Source organism: Canis lupus, chromosome 10 (assembly GCF_011100685.1).
Source record: "Canis lupus familiaris isolate Mischka breed German Shepherd chromosome 10, alternate assembly UU_Cfam_GSD_1.0, whole genome shotgun sequence".
Taxonomy (NCBI): Eukaryota; Metazoa; Chordata; class Mammalia; order Carnivora; family Canidae; genus Canis; species Canis lupus.
In genome coordinates, this window is record NC_049231.1 from 24,663,845 (window position 1) to 24,685,663 (window position 21,819).

Sequence of the window (21,819 nt, forward strand, 5' to 3'; positions counted from 1 at the left end):
AGTGGGCCGTGAAAGCCCTAAATAAAGGTTGTGTGGGGTACCCTCCCCAAGCCATTCCCCTGGGACCCAGACAGACAGAGGCATCCCTGGGCCAGGCTGAGTCACAGTTGAGGGTTTATTGCCAGTGTTAGGAAGGATGGGGGGCGTCCAGGCGGCTGGGGGTCTTGGGAGGATTTCGGACTCGACACTGCGGGGCTGTGGGTATGCAGGAGCCTGCCGTCCCTCTGCCTCCTAGGCAGCCACATCTTATCTCCTGGCTAGTGCCTAAAAATGGGGGGGTCTGCTCACAGGAGGGAGTCTTGGGGGCTCCCAGGAGTTAACCTGCACCGATAAACCTACTGAGGAAGCCAGGAAGTCCTTGTTCCTCTGGGGCAAGTCCTCAGGCCTTGTCAGAAGCTCCAGCTCAGAGTGGGGTGTCCAGCTGGGGCCGTTCCCAGTTTGTGGGGACCAACCTGGTAGGGATTGGGAACACGGGTGGGGGTGCACGTACCCCAACTGATCTGATCTCTACCCTAGGGCCTCGAGGAATCTGTGAGGCTGAGGATCCTTCTAAACAGATAACCCCTCATCCTGGGCATTTAGCCCCTGTTTTATTCACAGACCGGGTCTCACAAGGGTCACTGTCCCTGGCAGGCTGCCATTTCTTTTCCCATCAAATGATGTGTTCTCTAGGAAGGTGTGTGGTGGGGATGGAGGCAAAGCCTCTCCCAGGGCAGCCTAACCCCCCACCCAAAAGTGAATGCACACAAACACACATACACACGTACACACACGCACACACACTCCCCTCAGCCCCTGGCCGCTGGGGCCAGCAGTCCTACTGCAGCTTTAGAAAGAGGGTCCAGCAAGGGCCTGCATGGCTGGTGGTCTCAGGCTGAGGGCCATTCTGTGGGTGCCCGTGCCTGGCCCTGCCTGAGGGGACGTGCGTCTGTATCACCAGGTCCTCAGCAGCCGTCTTATCTGGGCCTGGGCAGAGCATCAGCGGAGTTTGTGGGTCGGGGCAAAGCCGGCTCCACCCAAGCTGCGAGAGATGTGCCCCCACCCCTCCGCAGATCTGTGGCTCAATGTGGCCTGGGGAGGGGACACAACCTTGAATCCGCAGAGCCATCGCTAGGCTGAGGAGAACTGTGGCTGGCAAAACCCAGACGCCAAAACCGCCTTCTGCCCTCAGCTCCTCGCCTGCCTCTCCGGGATGCTGAGAGAGAGCCGATGGAAGAAAGGAAGGCTGGGCCCATGGCAGTGAGGAGGGGTCTGTCTGACTCCAAGGGCTGCCCTCTCTCCCCTGCCAGAGGCTGGGAGGCTCCCCCAGAACCTCCCAGGCCTGGCTTCTGAGGGAAGGGGTACAGGCCACGGTGGGAGACCCAAGTCCAGGGCAGGGGTGTGAGTAGCAGAAGCAGAGTCTGGTCCCTGGGCCAGGCCTGGGGCAGAGGCAAGGGGAACAAGCTTGTAGGGATGGGCCCACTGGTGCCCCCTGCCGCCCAGGCCCAGGCCTGACGCGGGCCCTCGGAGGCTCAGTGGACAGGAGGGTGAGAGGGTCCTGTGCGGATGTGGCAGGGAGGGGAACGAGAGCAAGGACACAGAGGAGGCAGGTCTGCTGGCCTCCCCTTGGTCCAGCTCACACAACAGTCACAGGGCACTGGGGGGGAGGAGAGATGGAGGCACACGCTCACGGCCACGAGCACAGACAGACAGACGTGTATGCTGAGGCCGCCCAGGGGATGGGGTCAGCCAGTGCAGGGGGGCCTGGAGCCCGCTGCTGCCCATCTACCCTGTGTGGCTCCCCGCCCGCCCGGCGCCTGACACATGAGCCACCCAGCCTAGGAGCCCACGACCTGGCCGGACCACGTCTCGTGGGGAGTGTGTGGGGCCAACTGGGTGAGCACCACCTCCACGGCCTGGAACTTCTGGTTCTTGGGTGGGATGGGGCACATCTTGTAGGTCACCTCGTCGCCTTCCACTGGCACGTACTCCCCCTCGATGCTGGTGGGCGGGAGAGGGGCATTGTCAGCCCAGCAGCAGGCCCTGCTCCCCGACCCGCTGCAGGCTGGCCTGAGGGCCTCCTCCCCCCTTCTCAGAGCTCCGGCTCTCTCATCTGTAAAATGGGAACCCAAAACGGTGTCCCCCCCCCCCCCCCCCCCCCGTCTATTCTGTTTGGGGATTGAGATATGAAAGTCAAAGGAAGTGCAGAGGCAAAAAAAAAAAAAAAAAAAAAAAAAATGGAAGTGCAGAGGCCTAGAGAAGCTCGGTGCCCACCAGGTCTTGCCCGGCATCAGGGCGGGGGGCCTGGCCTACATCATCCCTCCGGTATCTGTCTACCCTCCGAGCTGAAGGACCTGGGGGCTGGCCCAGCCCTCTCTGTTCCCATGATGCTGGATCCCACAGATCAGCCAGTGGTTCTGGGGGTCCTGGGGCCTGGGCGACCCCTTCCCACCTGGCTCCAGCCCTCTTCCTCCTCCCACACACCTGCAGCCCCTGCAAGAGGAGGAGAAAGATGCCAGAACACCGACTTAGGCCAGCCAGGGGAGAGGCCTGGAGAGGCATTTCTTGAGGCACTGCCTCAAGGAGTAGGGAGGTGGGAGGGACAACTCAGATACTCACTCAGATACATGCACAAAGATGTCCTCGGAGCCATTTTCGGGGGTGATGAAGCCGTGGCCCTGGGAGCGTGAGAACTGCTTACAGACGCCCTTGAACACTGGGCCAGCCGAGGCACGGGCTGTCCTGAGGATAGAGCGGGAGGGTTAGAGCTGTGCCCTGGGGACTCCCCTCCCTGGACTCCCATAGCCCTCCCACAGCCCTGCCTGCAGACCCCATCCCACGGTTGCGGAAAACCCTCCCCAGGCCAGAAACTGCACACAGTTATGCTCTCTTGTGGTCCTGTTGGATAATAAGGAGACTGAGGCCCAGAAAGGGGAACTGGCCCTCCCAGGGTGAATAGCAAGTGGGTCTCCAGACTCCCAACCAATGTCCCTCTCTGCACAGCACCCTCCCCTCCTGAGATTATTTGGGCTTACATGGGCTCCTGTGGTAAGAGTGAAGAATGCCCAGCCTAAACTTGAATACCTCTCAAAATGGGGAGCTCACTATCTATTGAGGTCATAGTATCCTATTCACTTATTCGTCACTCATCCACTCATTCATCATTTATTAAGCATCTGCTCTATGCCTGGCCTTGGGTTGAACACAGGGGACAATCAGTGCTTGCCATCAAAACCCTCTCCTTTATTTATTTATTTATTTATTTATTATTTTTTTTAAAGCTTCTCCTTTAGGAACACCCAGCTGGCTCAATGGGCGGAGCACACGACTTAATCTTGGGGTCGAAAGCTCAACCCCCACCTTGAGCATAGGGTTTACCTAAGGCAAAACCAAAAACCTCTTCTTTGGCCAAGGCAAGTCAGGCTCCCTTGTGGTTTCCCCAAATCACCTCCCCTGTGTGACCCGGGCTAGTGACCTACCCCAGAGGCCCAAGGCTGGTCTCTGCCTAGCCGACCCACCCCTCACCAGAGGTCAGCACCATGCTTCCGTTCTGGTCTGTGCTGACCTAGGTACCTGGAACACCCAGCTTCCTTCTCCACCTAACATGTCTTGCAAACCTACTAGGGCCTCGTCCTCCCTGACGCCTGACGCTGTGTCCTCTCCCCCAACCCTGCTGCATAGAGGTGAATGGTAGACGAATTCCTTCTGGACTGTAGGCAGTTTTTGGGTGGAGACTGTCCCATTTATCACTGGATCCCCTGGTCAGGTGTTCAGCCAATCTTAGTGGAGCGAAGAATGAATGAATGAATGAATGAACAAACACAGTAGTTACTGCAAGGCCCGTACACAGCTCCCCTGTCCTTGAGTGAGGACAACAGGGGTTGGACAAGGCTAGGGCTGGAGCCCTGTCCTGGGGAAAGATCACCGGAGCCTGGGCGATGGCAGGTACTCACGCTGAATATGTCCTGGTCCGCTTGGTGGGCAGAGGACTGGGCAGGTCCCGGGATGAGACGCCACCGCGCTCCCAGACCCTGCTGCCCTCCCGGTGGAAGGGGAAGGTGGGCCAGACAGGAGATTTGGGGGAGTGGAGAGGGGGCACCGTTGGGGGTGACGTGGGCTCAGAAGTCATGGCAGGTTCAGCGAGAGAGCCTGGCGGGCTCCCGGGCGCTGGGGCCGAAGAGCTTGGGCGTCCTTGCGGGCAGGGCCCGGCCTGGCCCTGCTCGGCAGCCACACCAGCCACAGGCTCCGTCTGGAATGGGGAGAGAGGGGTACAGGTGAGTGTGGTCCACAATGAGCAGCTCCTGGACTCCAGGCATGAGTCTGGAGGTTTGGACCTCCTTGCCAGTCCTCACAGAGTGACTTCAGGCCGCTCAGGAGCCCCCCGTGACTCAGGGTCCTCACCAGAAAGACAAAAAAAGTTCATATAACCTTCGTATGGGCTGAATGCTTTCCCCTAAAAGTTATATGTTGAAGTCCTATCCCCCAACGTGGTGGTATTTGGAGATGGGACCTTTGGAGGTCATTAGGTGTGGGTGAGGTCAGGAGGCACCCCACGACAGGATGAGCACCCTTGTAAGAAGAGACCCAGAGCCTTTGCTTCCCCTCTGCCCCGTGAGGACACAGGGAGATGGGAGCTGTCTACAAAATAGGAAGAGGGCACTAGAACCAGACCGTGCTGGTGCCCTGATCTCAGACTTGCAGCCTCCAGAACCGTGAGAAGTAAATGTCTGCTGATGGAGCCCCCCATCTGTGGTATTTGGTCACACGGGAAGGTCTGAAGTCCCTCCACCTTGAAGCTCAATTCTCTAACTCCAGGGGCCTTGGAGGTGGGATGGGTAAAGTGGCCAGGGATGGTCTGGAACACCATTTGGCATAAGAGTTAGCAGCTTCAAATCTGCACACCTGGGTTCGAATCTCAGCTTTGTCACTGTAACTCGGTGCCTTCAGCAGGTCCAACACAGCGGGTGGGAGTGTGGGCTCCGGACCCAGGTGGGAATCCTGCCTCCTGTACCCAACTGGCTGTGCCAGCCTTGATCAACACTCTTAAACTTTGAGTCACTTTCCTCTGTAAAATGGGAATAGTGCTGGTTCTTACTTCACAGAGGGGTTGCTGTAAGGATTCAATGACTCTTCATGTCGCTGGGGCGCGGTGAGCCCTGGGGGATCTTGGTGAGTGCTCCTTAGCCCTACTCTCCTCTGCTCTAAAAGGAGGTTGAGAATACTCACCATGCAAGGTTGAGGAGGGGTCGATGATTGAGTAGGTGACAGCACCCGGCATCTCAGAGATACCCAAAGAATTGCCATCATCAAATGCTCATCAATAGAAATTTTTTCATCACCAGCTCAGTGTCTGGATGACCTTGAAAACATTCATCCTATATTTTCCTCTACTGAGGAAGAGAACATAGTTCCCTTCCCACAGGGCGTGGGGAGTCCCGGCCCCCAAAAGACCCTGCTGTAGAACCCTGAGCCAGACTGTTGGCTAAGCCAGGGCCGGGAGGCCTGCCACAGTGGGGCCAGGCAGGACACCTGGACCAGGGGTACCCCAGCTCTGCTGTGTACTAGCTGCCAACCCTGGAGAGCCCTTCCACTGGCCTCAGTCTCCTCTTCTGTATAATGGAGCTGATAAACCCTGCCTCACTCCCTCACAGGCTGTGGTGAGGCCTGGCTGAGCCTGGGGTGTAAAGTTCTCATAATCCAGTCATATAGGAGTGAGGACGGCAGGATTCTCCACCTCCTCACCCCCCATTCTTCACTACTTCATCTCCTCATCCAAAGGCCCCAGTGCCAGAGATAAATCCCTGAGGCTCAGTCCTATTTCTAGCCCCCATCTCGTGCCCCACCCCCAGCCTAGAGTGCCCAGGGCAGGGTTGCCCCAAAACATAGTGTGGCAGGGCTGAAAGAGCTGGGGAGTCACGCCATCCAGCAGTGAGTGAGGCAGGTCTCCTGGCTGCCTTTCAAGGTCACACAGCAAGTGGCCTTTTTTCTGGGTCAGAGTGATGCGGTGACTCTGCCATCCCTGGGGTGGGGGGGAGGGGCAGCCTTCCCAGACCCCACAACCCCCCCATCCCTCTCCCACCAGGAGAGCTGCAGGGGAGTGAGAAGGCCTCTCATGGCCCCCTCAAACTGAGGTGGGGGTTTTCTTTCCGAGCCTGCTCTGGGAGACAGGGCCAGGGGTGGCATTTTTATTACCGTTTGGAGAGAAAAGAAAACGCAATCACACAAAAACTTGGACCTGAACCTTCACAGCAGGGTTATTCACAACAGGCTCAAAGTGGAAAGAACCCAGAAGTCTGCCAACAGAGGAGTGGATAAACAGACTATTGTCTGGCCACAGAGTGGAATATTATTCAGCCACAAAGAGGAACAGAGTCTCGATGCCTGCTACAGCATAGGTGAGCCTTGAGACAATCACACGGGGTGGAAGAAGCAGCCAGTCCCAGAAGAGCACGCTGCATGATTCTGTTCATGAGAAATGTCCAGAAGAGACAAATCCGCAGAGTCAGAAAGTACATTTGTGGCTGCCAGGAGCCAAGAGGAAGAGATGGTGGGGAGTAAATTCTAATGGGTGTGGAGCTTCTTTCTGGGGTGATGAAAATGTCCTAGAATTGGCTATGGCATTGTTGCACAACTCGGCGAACATACTAAAAATCACTGATTCGTCCACCTTAAACAGTTGAATTATATGGTAGGTGAATTATATCGCAACAAAGCTGTCACCAAAAGGGAAAACAGGTGACAAAGCTACCTAAGATGACACCAGCAGGAAAGCAGGAGATGTCGGGGCCTGCAGTGCATGCCGGCGTGTCCCCAGCGCACCTGGGCAGGGATGGAGGTGGACAGAAGCTCCGCTTCCTTCTCTCCAGGCAGCAGGGCGGCCCTGGCCTGCCCACTGCACAGTATTCCCAGAGCTGGTATTGTGCTTGGTGGTGACAGCCGGTGCTGGGAGGTCGTGGGGAGGAGGGGCAGAGGCTGCCCACAGCGGTTACCAGGGAGACGCAGCTGAGCGGGCATTGCTCTGGCCAGGCCTCCTGACCCAAGGCCTCTTGTGGGGAAGGGGGAAAGAGGCATTGATTGATTACCCAGGGTTAGTGTTGAGGGCGGCCCCTCCCCACTCCCCTCCCCAAAACGAGTTCCCCATAAGGGACCAGGCAGCAGAAGGGAGGAGGATGGAATAAGGGCAGGGAGAGGCCTTCTTCCTTTTTAATTCCTGCAGCAGATGAGGAAACTGAGGCCCAGAGAGACTAAGTCATTCACCCAAGGCCACACAGCAATTAATGTCTGAGCCAGGACTTGAACCCAGGTACTGTGACTCTGGAGCCCTGGGTTCCGGCCCTGCGTTGCTACTGACTCGGTGTGTAACCTTGGGCAACCTTCCCTCTCTGGGCCCTGCCAGAGCCCTGGTCCTGAGGATGCTGCACAAAGCGGGGCAGCGTGGGCCGCCAGGGAGAAGGAGGGAATGCAGAGCCAGCCTGGGGTTCAGACCCTCTCCCCAGAGCGATGCTGCGGAAAGGATCAAGTGAAGACGGGGCTTTCATTGTGTGAACGCTGCTGTACGCGGTGCCAGAGGCTTTACGGAGGCTACTTTCCATTTTGAAATCTCCCAGTTGCCCTGAAAGGTTGGAATTCCCGCTGTTTCTATTAGACAGATAAGGAAACCAAGATGCCTGGGGAGGAGAAGTGACTCACCCAAGGTCGCACAGCAGGTGGGTGACAAAGCCCAGATCTGCCCGAAGGCAAACAGCGCTCTTCCCGTGAGGATAAACTGTTCCTGGCTCAGCCACAACACGGCTGGAGTTTTACCGTTTTACCGAAAGAACTTTCCCTGGGAACCGAAAGGAGGAACTAAACTCCTCCGAAGGCAGAGAAACAGATGAGTTTATAGACGGTTTGTTTCAATTCAGAGTTAAAGCCCAGCCCCCGAGGGACCCCAGGCCGACAGCCTGGGAGCACCTGTTGCCCCGAACCATGCCCTTCAGAACTGGCCGTCAGAGGTTCGAGAACTGGTCAGGACCGTTTCTGGCCTGGGCTAGAATCCGGTTCCACAGGGACTCTCCCTGTCTGAGCCTCAGTTTCCTTATCTGTCACAGGGCTAAGAGTGGCAGCTGGCCCACGTCAGGTGACCACCTGTGAGTGTGCACCTGCGTCCTTGCCTTCTGCCCCTGACCTTCCCGGCCAAGCTCGTTTCCATTTCCGTGCGTGAAGGCCAAGCCCTGGCACCCTGCAGACAGAAGGACCGGGGCAGGGACACCAGAACATCACGGCGGTTCAGAGGTAACATGAGGCAAGGCCGTGATACCGTGTCACGGGGCCACAGGGCTGTGGACAGTGACTCAGCCCTGTGGGCAGGTGACCATCATCGTGGTGTAGGGGCTCCTCCAATTCTCAGCTACCCCGAAAAAGAAAGGGGCAGGAAATGGCTGTCAGAGTCCTCTCTTGACCATGCGAATCCCTCTTGGCCTGGGCAGATTAGGGGAAGCAGATTGGCTCAACCCTCCCAGTGCTGTGTGATCTGAGGCAAGTCCTTGACCTTCTCTGGGTCTCTTTTCTCCTCGGCTTGAATCATCACTGGTCCAGGTGACAACTGAAGGTCAGTCCAACTGTCCTCTGAGGTTGTCAAACGCACACAGGGGCGCCTGGGGGACTCCGTCGGTTACCATCTGCCTTCAGCTCAGGTCATGATCCCGGGGTCCTGGGATCGAGCCCCGCATGGGGCTCCCTACTCAGCAGTGGCCTGCTTCTCCCTCTCCCTCTGCCCCTCCCCCTGCTTGTGCTCTCTCTCTCTCTCTCTCTCTCTCAGTCAAATAAATAAAATATTTTAAAAATACACACACAGACATTTGTAACTGAAAAGAAACTGAATGCCAGGCGTTGGGACCACAGACACAAGAGGAGACAGCCCCGCCCTTAGGGGGCCCCCAGCCCAGTGGGAGGGACAGACCAACCAGAACACCAGAAGTCCTAAGGTGACAGGAGGGATGGCTACCACGTATTGATTGTTAGCCACATGTCAGTGGCGTGCCAAGTCCTTGGCCCCATTTCCTCAGGTAGTCCCCGCGGCACCCCCACGTGATCATTACTGTCATTAGTCCCATTCCTCAGAAGAGTAAACTGAGGCCCAGAGAGGGGTAGAGCTTCCTGAGGTCACACAGCTGGGCAGGAGCAGTGCTTCTGCACCGGAGAGGTGGGGGGTGACGCGGTTACAGAGAGGCCTCTGGGGGGTGGAAGGGAGCTCCCTGACATCTCCCGCCCTCCCCTGGAGAAGAAAAATCTGGGAGTCAGGGCTCGGGGTTCTATTTCTGGCTTTGTGCTGACTCAGACTATGACCTTGGGTGAATCACTTGCCAACTCTGACAAGCTTAAAAACAACTCCCCCAATAAAAATGCCCCGGCCCCCAGCCCTGGCGTGGAGGAGCAGCTAGGAGGAGGAGGGGAGACAGCAACTTAAAGAGAGGGAGGACACGGAGGTGGTGGGAGGGCTTGGGGACATTGGGGTCTCGTCCAGAGGGGCCACCAGGGAGCATGAGGAGACAGCCTCAGGACCACCCGGCAGAAGCTGGCGGTTCCCCGGCCCCTCCCCACCCCCAGTCACCCAGACATTCCTTAAAATACATCAGTGCCAAAGCTGCTCCAGCAGCTGGAGGTGACCTAATTAAACCTGGTCCTCCCCACCCTACAGTGTGTGCGCCTGTGTCTGTGTGGGGGTGAGGGGCTGCCCCAGCCAATGTTTGAGCTTCATTGAGACCCTCTAACCCTCCTTGTCACATGCCCCGACTGCCCTGGGGGAGGTGGTCGTGATGAAGGCCCTGGAGCTTCCTTGGCCTCAGGGAGGGTGAAGATGCCAGGATGGGCCCTGCAAGAGCCACACTAACATCCCATCTCTGCCAGGCTGTGTGAGCCTGAGCAAGCGACTTTCCCACTCTGGTCCCCCTAGAGAGAAGAAAGGATTGGTCAAAGTCACACTCAGAGTAGCTGAACTCAAGTCAGTGTGACCCCAAAGCCCAGGGCCTTCCAGTGGGTCATGCCACCACCCCAGGACCATCATTCCACCGGCTTTGGAGCAGGAGAGAAGCCCTCCCCCCACTACTTTCTGCTCCCTACCTTGCTGTTCCGCATGGACAAAGGTCCCAACTGTCCCAAGCCCCCTTCCCACCAGGCTCTGGGACTTGGCTGTGCTGGTTGTGACCAGCAGACGTGACCGGCTCAGCCAGGCCCCGAGCGCCCTCTGCCGGTGCCGATCTCGGGGACCTGCCTCCAGACCAGCCCGTGGGTGTCCCCTCCCTGCGGGCCAGCTGTGTAGGACCCCCTAGTCCTCCCTCCAAAGCCCCTCCACGGCCAGTGGGCATCCGTGAACATTGCCAGACCTGGGAGGGGGCTCTGGCTCGGCCTTTCCCAGGCCCCTGTGTGGCCAGTTCCTGCTTAGACCTTTTCATTTGGAGTGGGAGGGGGGACAGGCAGATCCAGAGGGGTGGGACAGACATGGGAAATAGATGTTAAAGGACTTCAAGGAAATGGTGGGGGTAAGTAGGCGGGGGGAGTCTGGATGAAGGAAACATCCATAATTTGGAGGGCTCAGAGGCCTCTGGGATGGAGTCAGTTTGGGGGAACTGGCTCCCCATCCTCCAGGGGACCGGAGACTGCCCCTCCCCATCGAGAGGCCTCTTCGGGAGCACATCCAGGTGGGCACGGTGCCAGGCTCTCAGAGAGGTTGCCCACCCTCCCCCCCGGGCCCACTTCCTCCTCCCCTCCCCCAGCCCCAGCGGATGCAGCAGTTCACACTCTGTATTTATTATTGTTCTCGCTCAGCGTCCCTCCCCTCTCCCTAGGAAGAGCCTGCAGGCTGGCAGCTTGGCAGGAACCTGCTGTCTCCCTTGTGGGTGCCAGCATCACCCCTTATCTTTGCCTGGACTCCTTGTGCCGGGCGGGCCACTCAAGGACTTGGGGCTAGCCCGGGCTGCCCCGAGTCCCCACATCCCACAGCTGGGGGCTCCAGCCCCCTCAGGGGCTGCACCCTGGCAAGGGTGGAGGTCAGAGCTCGAGCAGCAAGCAGGAGAGAGGAGTGGCCTCCGGAGAGGCAAGAGCTCTGGGTGGGGGTGGCTCTGAGGCGAAGATAATTACATGGAGCCACCTCTCCAAGCCAATTAACACAATTATCCCCATCGCATTGGGGACGAAATAGAGTCAGGACAAGACAGCTGCTCCAGGTCCAACTGTCTGCCTGCCCTAGATGTTCCCTCCCTGGCCCCAGCCTCAAATTCCAGGGGCTCCCTGCTGCATTCCCCTTTTGGCATCTGGTAGGAGCACGATGATTCCCCAGTCATTTCTCTTCCACCCCCCCAACCCCCCCCCCAGCCGGTTCCCAGACAGGAGGCTGCGGCTTGGCAGGTGTCTGCTGTTCTCTGCCTCTTGAGCCAGACACAAGTCCCAGACACACACACAGACACATAAGCTCCCACAGGGAGCCACACGGCCTCGGCTTCCCTTGGGGGCCAGGAGGAGGGGGGGGAGGGAGGGAAGGAGGACGGACAGGGTGGGCTCATCTACATACCCTCCTACCCACCCACCCCCACTCTGTAAACTGAATGGGGCTGGGCCAGCCCCAGGGGAGGTACCCACCTTCCCAGCCCCACTGCGTCCTGCCTCCTGGCTTTGCCCCTGCCAAAGCCAGTGTCTAGAGCTGGGGAGCCCTCGCCCCCCATCCAGTCCCTTACCTCTCCCCAGCAGCTGAGGTCCGGACACTGCCTCCTGCGGCCGCCTTCAGCACTCTGCCTCTCTCCGGCGCTAGGAGCTGGCCAGCAGGGGATGGGTCTGAAAGATGTGTTGTGTGTACGGCTGTGTGTGTGTGTGTGTGTGTGTGTGTGTGTGTGTGAGCATGCGGCACCTCGAGCCCCTCACTCACTCACTCACACACGCCCTCCTCCTGACGTCAGGAAGAGCTGGAGGGAGGGACTGGGATGCGAATTTGTACTCCCTGCTTAAAGGGACATGGGGCCCTGTTCCCTTGGGGAGGACACCGCCTCCTGAGTCAGGCACAGATGGGGTGGGAGAGTTAGCTGCGTCTCTCTTGGGGCCCTAAAGCTTCTTTTTTTGGAAAGTGGCTTTTATTGCCAGGCCAGGGTATAATTTGCCCTGCCAGGTGGGAGTAGCTCTGAGGAATGCAGGGGGAGAGTAGCTGGGACAGCCTGCATTCCTGGCAATTAGAGCTAGTGGGTGGAGTGCATGTGTGCGTGTGCGCGCGCGGGAGGGTGTGTACACACGCCTGTGCTGGGGTCGTGGGGTCGGGGCCCCAGGGCCAGGGGTGAGGCTGGGAGAACAGAGGTCTCAGTAGAAAGGAGCCCTCTCTGAGGGTCCTCCAGACGAGGGTGGGCTTGCTGGGTTTCCAGGGACCCCCAGACCTTCCTCTACCCCCTGGATCCTCCAAGTGTCCCCTGGACTCCATTAGCACCAACGCTGTGCTCAGGCCTATCCTGCACTTGGCGGAAATCCTTGTGAGTACATGAACATGGGCAAATCACAGGAACTCATCTCTTTCTCTGGCCCACAGTAGAAGATATTTCTACTGAATTGAATTGAATTGAGAAGCTCCTAAGGGATTGATAAGCTTGCAACACACGCACACACTCCAGGCTGGACAGGTCCCCCCTCCTCCCCGACCCCAGTGCCCTGGTTTCCACATCTGAGAGGCTCTGGGTGTGAATCTCTGCTCCATGCACTTCCCAGCTGTGTGGACTTGTGAAAATCTTTTATTGACTCTGATCCTCCGCAGCCTCTCTGTAAAGGAGGAAAGAAGGCTTTTTCTGAGCTGCTCTTGGTGGTTCCAGAGCAGTCTGTAGATAAGCCCCAGGCCCCGCCAGAGAGGCCTCCACAAAGGGGTTTCTCTCCTTTCCCATCCTCTCTCCTCCTCGGCCTCAGCTTGGAAAGAAGGAAGGCTTTCCCTGTATATATCCTTAGTACTCCTGAGGCAGGCGGGCATTTTCAAAAGAAGTCTTATTACAGTTAAAAGGAAGAAGGAGGGGATCCCTGGGTGGCTCAGCAGTTTGGTGCCTGCCTTTGGCCCAGGGTGTGATCCTGGACACCCGGGATCAAGTCCTGCGTCTGGCTCCCAGCATGGAGCCTGCTTCTCTATCTGCCTCTCTCTCTCTCTCTCTCTTTCATGAATAAATAAATAACATCTTTAAAAAAAAAAAAAGAAAAGAAAAGAAAAGGAGGAAGGAGTCAAAAGGGAAATGATGGAGAAAAATACAAATAACAGCTAGTAAAATGCACTGAGGGCTTCCTAGCCGTCGGGCAGCATGCTTTGTCACCATTCAAGGCCCACAAGGATCCAGCAATTTGTTATCATCACCCCTATTTTGCTGGTGAGGCTCAGGTAGGAGGAGGGAATTGCCCGTGATCATTACCTGGTTAGAAGGATATTTGAACGCAGGGCCTCCCAAAGCCATCACACATCCCTGCCCATCCAGAACCTCTCAGAACAATCAGGCTCAGACAGTCTAGGTTTCTGATTCTATACGAGAGATGCGGATCCTTGTCGCCCACTGTTATCCGTGGCCTGGAGTTCAGATTCTATTCCACCTGCTAGACTGAGGACTCCATCCAGAGGAGCCTCACCGCCTCTCCTTAAACTCTTCTTTCTTTGTCTTCCTCTCTTCCAAAGATAATCAAAGTTTTCAAAGTACTTGCATGGCATCAGCTCACTTGCTGCTTCTTTTTTTTTAAGATTTAAATTATTTACTCATGAGAGACACACAGAGAGAGGCAGAGACACAGGCAGAGGGAGGAACAGGCTCCCTGAGGGGAGCCCAATGTGGGACTTGATCCCCAGGATCTGGGATTACGCCCTGAGCTGAAGGCAGACCTTGAGCTCAACCGCTGAGCCACCCAGGCTTCCTCGCCTGCTGCTTATAATGACTCTGTGAGGTTTACCTGGATGACAATGGGCTGGAGAGATGGGGGACCTCACTGAATCACCCAGCTCAGAAGTGACAGTGACAGATCAGGGGTTGGAGCCCCGGGCTCCGGCCCTGTGGTTCTCATGCACCAGGAAAAGCGATCCCCCGTGATCTCCCCTGCCCACCACCCACTGTCCCTTCTGGAAGGTATGGCTTCCATGCTTTCTTCTGGGAAATCTTCTCTCCTCTCTCCTGAGCCATAGGACCCCTGGCCCCAGTAGCCCATCAGAACCAGAATTAGGAATCAGGTTGGAACGTCAATGCCAAGGCTGGCTCTTCGCCCCATGGCTCCTGAGTTGCCAGAGCTTTGGCCTTGGGCCGTTGGTGGCTGAGCTACAGGTTAGAAGCCAATGGGTCAACAGAGGGGAGTAGCCAGGGAGGGCTTCTCTGAGCTGGTGATGTTTGAGAGCTGAGCCCCACGTGACAAGAAGGAGCCGGATCTGCCGGGATCCAGAGGCACTGTGGGAAGAGGGGATGATGGGCCAGAAGGTCCGCAGGTGGACGTGGGCTTTGGCGTACCTGAGGGATGGACGGGAGAGGTAGGATATGAGGCTGGAGGCTGGGAAGCAGGCCCGGAAGGCCACCTGTGAGAAGCCAAGTCCTGGTCTGCCCCGGACAAGGCCAAGGCCAGGGCCTCCGGCCTGCCCTTCACCTGGCGCCCAGCCTTTCTCAGAGGCCCCACCCACCGCTGGGAACCGAGTGTGTGGGGGGGCCCCCCGCCGGGCAGCCGAGAGCCTGAATGAAGGTTTGAAGTAGTGTTATGATTATTCTCGACAACGAGGAGAGGGCACAGCTGTTCATTCAGGAAATGAGCAGCCCGTGGCACCACCCACCCACCCACCAGCAGCTGAGTAACAAAGAAATTGTCTGCTGCAAACCAGGGGTTCTGCCGCCGAGGCTATTTTTGTGAAAAGCTGAGAATTCAAAAGCTCATCTCCTCGAAAGCCTTCCTCACCTCAGAGACGCTGAAGAGGTGGGAAGGAGCAGAGTAGCCCCTGAGTCCCGCCGATGCCACCTGAATCATGATTCCCACCCTGTTGCCGACTGTCAGGCCACTAATGGGGGCCGGGCCTGGGCCTACCTGGCCTTGAATCCATACCATGCTTTAGGATACATACATCCTTAAGACGTCAGTGCCTCTGGACAGATTTGGAAGCTCGGGCACAGAGAGGCTAAGACACTTGCCGAGCGTCACTCAGAAGGTAATGGAGCTGGGATTAAAACTCAGGACTTCCGGCTTTATTCCACTCTCAGTCTTTCTGCTACACCACACTCCCTTTGAAATGTCTTTTCAGGGTGCCTGGGTGGCTCAGTAGTTGAGCATCTGCCTTTGGCTCAGAGCGTGATCCCAGGGTCCTGGGATCCCTCCCTCAGGGAGCCTGCTTCTCCCTCTGCCTATGTCTCTGCCTCTCTCTCTCTCTCTCTCTGTGTGTGTCTCATGAATAAATAAATAAAATCTTTTTTTAAAAAAAGGAAAGAAATGTCTTTTCAGTTCCCTGGATGCCCATCTCCTTGTCCATGGGACTTCCCTCCAGCCTGTTCCAGTGATTTCGCCCTATGGATCCAACTGGTGCTTCCATCCTCTCTTCCTCTTCCTGGCCTCTCTTCCTTTCTTCCTCTCTTCTGTCCCCCAGTCATCTTCTCCAGTCTGGCTACTCCCCTTCGGCCAGAGAAGATCCTTTTCTGCAGCTTTGACCACATCATTTGTTCATTCCTTCAAACACTTGACAGATATTTATTGACTCCTTACCATGTGCCAGATGGTCCAGGCTGGAACACAGCCATGAACAAGACAGATGCACACCTTGAGTTTATAAAGCTCATGTCTTATCTCAGAAGAGACACAGTACCAAGTATGCAAACAAATAAATGTATAACCACAAGTTATGGAGATGACAAGCAAGCAGGGTGGGATGGAGACTGGCAGGGCTGAGTCCACCGGCTGAGGACTGAGAGGCCACTTTGAGAAGGCGCCCTTGTAAGCTGATCCCAATGGGTGAGAAGGAGCCAGTCTTGTAAAAAGCAGGGGAAGAACATTTCCCAAAGATGGAACAGCATGGGTGAACTCCCAGAGGCAGGAAAGGAAGCTGCATGTTCAAAAGGTCAGTGATGTGGCTGGATGAGGAAGTAAGAGGAGGACAGGTGTCACGTTGTGTAGGGTATGGGGGGCCTGGCAAGAGGCCTGCTCCTCATCTGAAATGAGACAGGAAGGCATGCATGCTCCTGCCTCCAAACAGTCTCCCTGGCAGCCTCACAGCCTCGTTCAGGGTAAAGATCAAAGCAGGCAGGAGACTGAAGAAGACAGAGGAGTCCCCTGGCCCTGGCCCCAGGGCTGGAGACTACCCTCTGGCCTGTGGGTGAGGGTTTCCTTGTACTATAGCTGCTTAAATCCCCTCAAGTCATTAGGAACCACTCTCTGTCATGGGGTAAGGGGTCCCTGCTCCCAGCTGCCCCTCAGCACCTCCCCCTGAGACCCTGGGCTGGAGCAGCCATGCTGACCTCCCCTCAACCCAGGGCTGGGATGGGCTGTGAGTCAGGCCTCCCTCACACACCCATTCCTGAAAACTCTGAGCCTTCTCAACATTTAGGATCATCTCTGTCCATACTTTCTGTGTGAGGTGGCCTTGACTGCCCTAGCTAGAGTAGCAGTGCTAGTCACTCACTGTCACATTATTCATGTGACCTTTCTCCATAGCAATGCCTGGCATGATCTTCCACATTTGTTCCCTGTTTCCCACTGAGGCCCCTCTCTAGAGCACAAGCCCCCAGAGTGGGGCTTCATGCACAGTGGCCCCCAACCAATACCTGTTGACTTTCTGGACTTTACTTTTGGCTCAAGCCAGAACAGAAGGCAAGTTATCGAGAGGCTCTGTTTCAGGTCTCTTCCAGAATTACTATTCCCAGTGGCCTCCATGGAAGGACTTTTCTTTTTTAAGAGTTTATTTTTAAGTAATCTCTGCACCCAACATGGGACTCGAACTCACAACCCCAAGATCAAGAGTTGCATCAGGATGCGTTCACAGGTGCAGAGGCAAGCATAATCTCCAGGTTGGGGCCTGAGCAGCCCGAGACCAGAGGAAGTCATTCTCTAAGATGGGAAGATGGTGGCAGGAGCAGGTTGACAGGCGACTCACCACCAGGAGTTCCGCTCTGGCCCAGATTAAACTTGAGTTGCTGGACGGAGCCTCAGAGCAGGCAGGAGGACACAGGAATCTGGGGAGATGGCCACAAGGCAGCCTTGGTGGCAGGATGCTGGTCACAGCCCGAGGCCACATGAGATCACCAGGAAGCATGGGGATGGCACAAAGTGGGCCTGGGACCCGCCAACATCTAGAGATGGGAGGAAGGCCCTGGAGGGGTGGGGAGGGTGGGGGCCCCTGGGAGCCAGGTAGAAGGGGTGAGGAAAGGATGCAGAAGAGCCAGCTGCTGCTGAGCACTGAGCATGAGTGCTGCATTTGGCAATGCGGAGGTCGTCGGTGACCTGCAGAAAGCGTGGGTTGTGTGGCGGAGCCAGAACCTCAATGCAACAGGTGGAAGAGAGGACAAGAAGAGGGCACTTGGAGACCGCAAGCGCCCATAGCACCTTCAAGTTTTGACGGTAAAGGGAGCAGAAATTGGGGCACTCGCTGGAGGGCTGAGAGAGGGGGGTGTTTTTAAGATGTAAAAAATCTTAATTGATTTTTATAATTTAAATTTAAATTTTGAATAGGTAATATATTCTCATGATCCTAATTATCAAAGATTCCAGAGGGCGTTTGGTACAAATCTCCCTCCTTTCCCTCTCCCACGCCCTCAGCCATTCAGTGCCTCACTCTGCAGTCCATCCATGTCATCAGATGCTTGTCAACCCTTCTAGAGCATGCACGCATGTACATGCACACACACACACACACACACACAATATTATTTTCCCCCTTTTCCCACAAGTGGTAACATCCCATACACACTGTGCTGTGCCTTGCATTTTTATACTTAATGTATCCTGAATATCATTCCATATCAATACACAAAGAACATTCTCATCCTTTTTTTTTATGGCTTCACATTATTCTGTTCTATGATACACCATATATATTTTTTATCCAGTCGCCCATAATGGGCAATCATCAGAGATCTGTTCTATTATTATCTCTATTTACAGAGAGATAGCTGAGGCGCTGAGAGGTTCATGGGCTTCTCTGCGGTGGCTGTGGCGTGGGAACTCCCTGCCCTTAACCACTCACTGGACTCTCCTCCTCCTCCTGGATTAGCTTCCAACCCTGTTCCTCTCTCACTCTTACACTTAGCAATTATTTTGCTATCCTTTTGTTCATTCAAATAATACATATTTACAAGCCCTGACCTTGTGCCAGACACAGGGCTAGGCACAGAGGATGTGGAGGGACCATGACAGAGGAGTCCTTCGCCGTCGGTCGAGAAGCTTACAAACTGTCTTTGTGTGTTTTTGTAAGCTACCTCAAATCTTCCATCGAACAACGCAGAGAATTAATAAAGAAGCCCGGTCCCTGTTTTTCCTAATGAGGAAACCAAACGTGCCAACAAATCACTGTTGCAATCGTGTGAGCTGAATACCATACAAGAAGCCTGGGAACTCAAAGCACTAGCTCTGCAATGGCTGGCCCCATCCCCTCAGTCTGGCCTTCCTCCAATTTCCCATCTGAATGAAAGGCCCACCACCCAGCCAGCCACCCAGGCCACCACCCAGCCTGAAGCAAGCCCTCCTGCCCTGGCTCCTCCTACTTCCGGCCCTAGGTCACCCACCCTATCGCTGAGACCACCCCCCAGGGACCTCTGGACTCTGCCCAACTTCGCTGTCCATGGCTACCAGTCTTACTCAGGCCATCTCTTAGAGGAGCCACCCAAGAACTTCCTCCCTGGTCCTCTTGTTTCCACCCCAGCCCTTTCCCACCCACTGCCCATCCTGCGAATGTGTCACTGGGTCATTTCCCTGTTCTAACCATCTAAGGCTTCCCTTTGCTGTCTTTGGGCTAACATCTTGGCACAACCCAGTGGTTAGGATCATGGGCTCTGGAGCCTGAATCCCAGCTCTGCAACTCATTACCTGTGTGACCTTGAACGACCTACTTAACCTCTCTCTGCTTTAGATGAGGCAAAAGGAAAGGATGAGATAAATGAGAATGAGATAAATCAGATAATGATAATGATAGTCCCTACTATAGAGCTGTTGTGAGGATTGAAAGTTAATGAATATTATATTGAGAAGGTCCTTGTGATCCAGACCCTGTTGAGGTCCCCAAACTCACTGGTTCTTATCTCCCTATAAATCAGCTGAAGTACTTTTTTAATTCCCTGAGACAATCAAATTCCATCTCTCTCTCCCTCTTCCCTGCAACCCTTCTGAGCTGAAGCTGGACCCAGGGCCCAGTTCTTCTTCCCCACTGGATCTCCAAAGCCGGACACACAGTATGTTGAGTGAATGAAAGAGATAGGTAATGTGTTTGGGTTCTGAGGGATGAGTAGGAGTTTTCCTGGTAAAGAAGTGTTTGAGGCAAGACTAAAAGAACTTGCTCCGTCCCAGTGTTTGGAGAACAGAAGAGAGGTAAGACTGGAGAGAAGGGCTGAGTTCAATCCAGACCTTTCTGTTGGGCAGAGGATATTCATGAAGGGAAGGTTCTTGTGAGAGTGTGGAAGTCACAGGAGACACTGAGGCCAGGAGCTGGGGTGTGTGGCTAAACTCCAGGGGAGCAATGGGATGGCCTGAATCAGGGCAGCAGCAGTGGGAATGCAAGGAAGAGGGAGGTTTGAGAGATTGAGGACTTAATATCATCTCCTAAATACTTTTCCTGAATACCTCCTAGAAATGATATTAGGGCATCATGGGAATAAAGAGCTGAAGTAGCATTTCCCCCTGTCTTCAAGTAGCTCAAATCCTAGGAGAGGCAGACAGACCTAAAAATAAAAATATGGATGCAGAGAAGGCCAAATTAAGTATCACTGCAGCCAGCCTTACATAGATATCTCTACACGTGTAAAATCTGCAAAGTGAAGCACCATACATTTCTGAATGCCTCTCAAGGCTTTTTTTAAGTTCTCAAATTTTTATTTGGTTTAAATACACTACAGTACATTTCCACAGCCCACCAACTTTTAGAGGCACTGTAGAGGCTTAGAGGAGCGCGCTGCTACTACATAGCAGCCCTGTGACCTTGGACAAGCTACTAAATTGTCTTAGCCCAAGTCCATGTTACTTATCATATGAAGATGAGTGAGGAATGGCAAGGGGAGAGAACAAAATGGGGCTGTGAGTAGGGGTATGGGTGGTGTGGGTAGAGGCAAGATCCTTCAGGGCCTTGTGAGCTACCATAAAGGTTTTGGACTTATTTATTATTATTATTTTTTAAAGACTTATTTATTTATTTATTCATGATAGACACACACACAGAGAGAGAGAGAGGCAGAGACACAGGCAGAGGGAGAAGCAGGCTCCATGCAGGGAGCCCGATGCGGGACTCGATCCCGGGATTCCAGGACCGGGCCCTGGGCCAAAGGCAGGCATCAAACCGCTGAGCCGCCCAGGGATCCCTGGACTTATTTATTATTAAGATATTTATTTATTGGGGCGCCTGAGTGACTCAGTGGTTGAGTGTTTGCCTTCAGCTCAGGTCGTGATCCCCAGGTCCTGGAATGGAGTCCTGCATTGGGCCCCCTGCATGGAGCCTGCTCCTCCCTCTGTCTGTGTCTCTGCCTCTCTGTGTATCTCTCATGAATAAATAAATAAAATCTTAAAAAAAAAGATATTTATTTGTTATTAGAGAGAGCACACGAGCAGGGGGGAGGGGTGGGGAGAAGGAGAGGGAGAAGCCGACTTCACACTGCTCATGTTGAGCAGGGAGCCCAACACAAAGCTCTTTCCCAGGACCCTGAGATCATAACCTGAGCTGAAGTCAGATGCTTAACTGACTGAGCCACCCAGGAGCCTCAATTTATTTAAGTAATTTCTACGCCCAAGGTGTGGCTCGAATCCACAACCTGGAGATCATCCCACACTCCATGGACTGAGCCAGCCAGGTGCTTCAAAGTATCAGACTTTATTATTAATTTAGTGGGAAGGTACTGGGGTTGTTTTTTGGTCCAATTCATGATCACTTTTCTTTTCTTTCTTTTTTTTAAGATTATGTATTTATATATTCATGAGAAACACAGAGAGAAATAGAGGCAGAGACACAGGCAGAAGGAGAAGCAGGCTCCGTACAGGCAGGGAGCCCCATGTGGGACTCGATCCCCAGAGCCCAGGATCACGCCCTCGGCCGGCCCAAGGCAGGCGCTAAACCGCCGAGCCACCACTGAGCCACCCAGGGATCCCCAATGATCATTTTTCAATTGAGATGTAATCTGCCTACTTAAGTGCAACGATCTTAACTGTCAAGTTTGATGCGTTGTTTTTTGTTTTTTGTTTAAGATTTTATTTTTAAGTAACCTCTATGCCCAATGTAGGGCTTGAACTCACAACCCTGTTAACAAGAGCTGCATGCCCTACTGACTGCCAGGCCCCCACCTGTGTAACCCACCCCCCTAGAAGAAGATAGGAAACATTCCTATCACCCCAGAAAGGTCCCGCCTGCTCCTTTCCAGATAAATCTCCCGCTTCCAGGGTCCTGAAGGGGTCTAAGCAAACTGTGCCGGCTTTTGAGAGGATCCCTCTGGCCGGGCGCAGCGCACCGCCCCGCCCGGGACGGAGAGGAAGAGCGACAGCCCCGCCGGGCAGGTGAGGTCGGGATCGCGCCCACGTTGCCTAGCAACCAGGAAGCGCGGTCGAAGGGCGGCCGGCTCCGCGGGGGCCCACGGGGAGGCCCCGCCCTACGTCGCGCCGCGTCGCGTTGGGGGGCGGGCAGAGGCTTCTTATTGGTCTGTTCTCCGGAAGCGACGG

General features: G+C 55.1%; 1 protein-coding gene across 2 annotated transcripts; it reads right to left on the reverse strand.

Annotated features, from left to right (window-relative positions):
- Positions 1 to 97: 97 nt before the first annotated feature.
- CSDC2 (cold shock domain containing C2) lies at positions 98 to 10,213 on the reverse strand. Of its 2 annotated transcripts, XM_038550421.1 has the most exons (5): positions 10,081 to 10,213; positions 3,933 to 4,228; positions 2,599 to 2,721; positions 2,464 to 2,472; positions 98 to 1,980 (listed from the first exon to the last, which is right to left on the reverse strand). In XM_038550421.1, the coding sequence occupies exons 1-5, from the start codon at positions 10,093 to 10,095 to the stop codon at positions 1,818 to 1,820; spliced, it is 606 nt and encodes a 201-aa protein (XP_038406349.1). In that variant the 5' UTR covers positions 10,096 to 10,213; the 3' UTR covers positions 98 to 1,817. The 2 variants fall into 2 exon arrangements, with proteins under 2 accessions (XP_038406349.1, XP_038406350.1); XM_038550422.1 differs by lacking the exon at positions 2,464 to 2,472 and having other exon boundaries at positions 10,081 to 10,210.
- Between the last annotated feature and the right edge of the window lie 11,606 nt (positions 10,214 to 21,819).

What these genes read in the sequence shown, in the direction of transcription:
- CSDC2 (XM_038550421.1), bottom strand. An exon ending in CGGACCAGGACATATTCAGC is followed by an intron (nt 2,722 to 3,932) that starts GTGAGTACCTGC and finishes CTCTATCCTCAG; the next exon opens with GACAGCCCGTGCCTCGGCTG.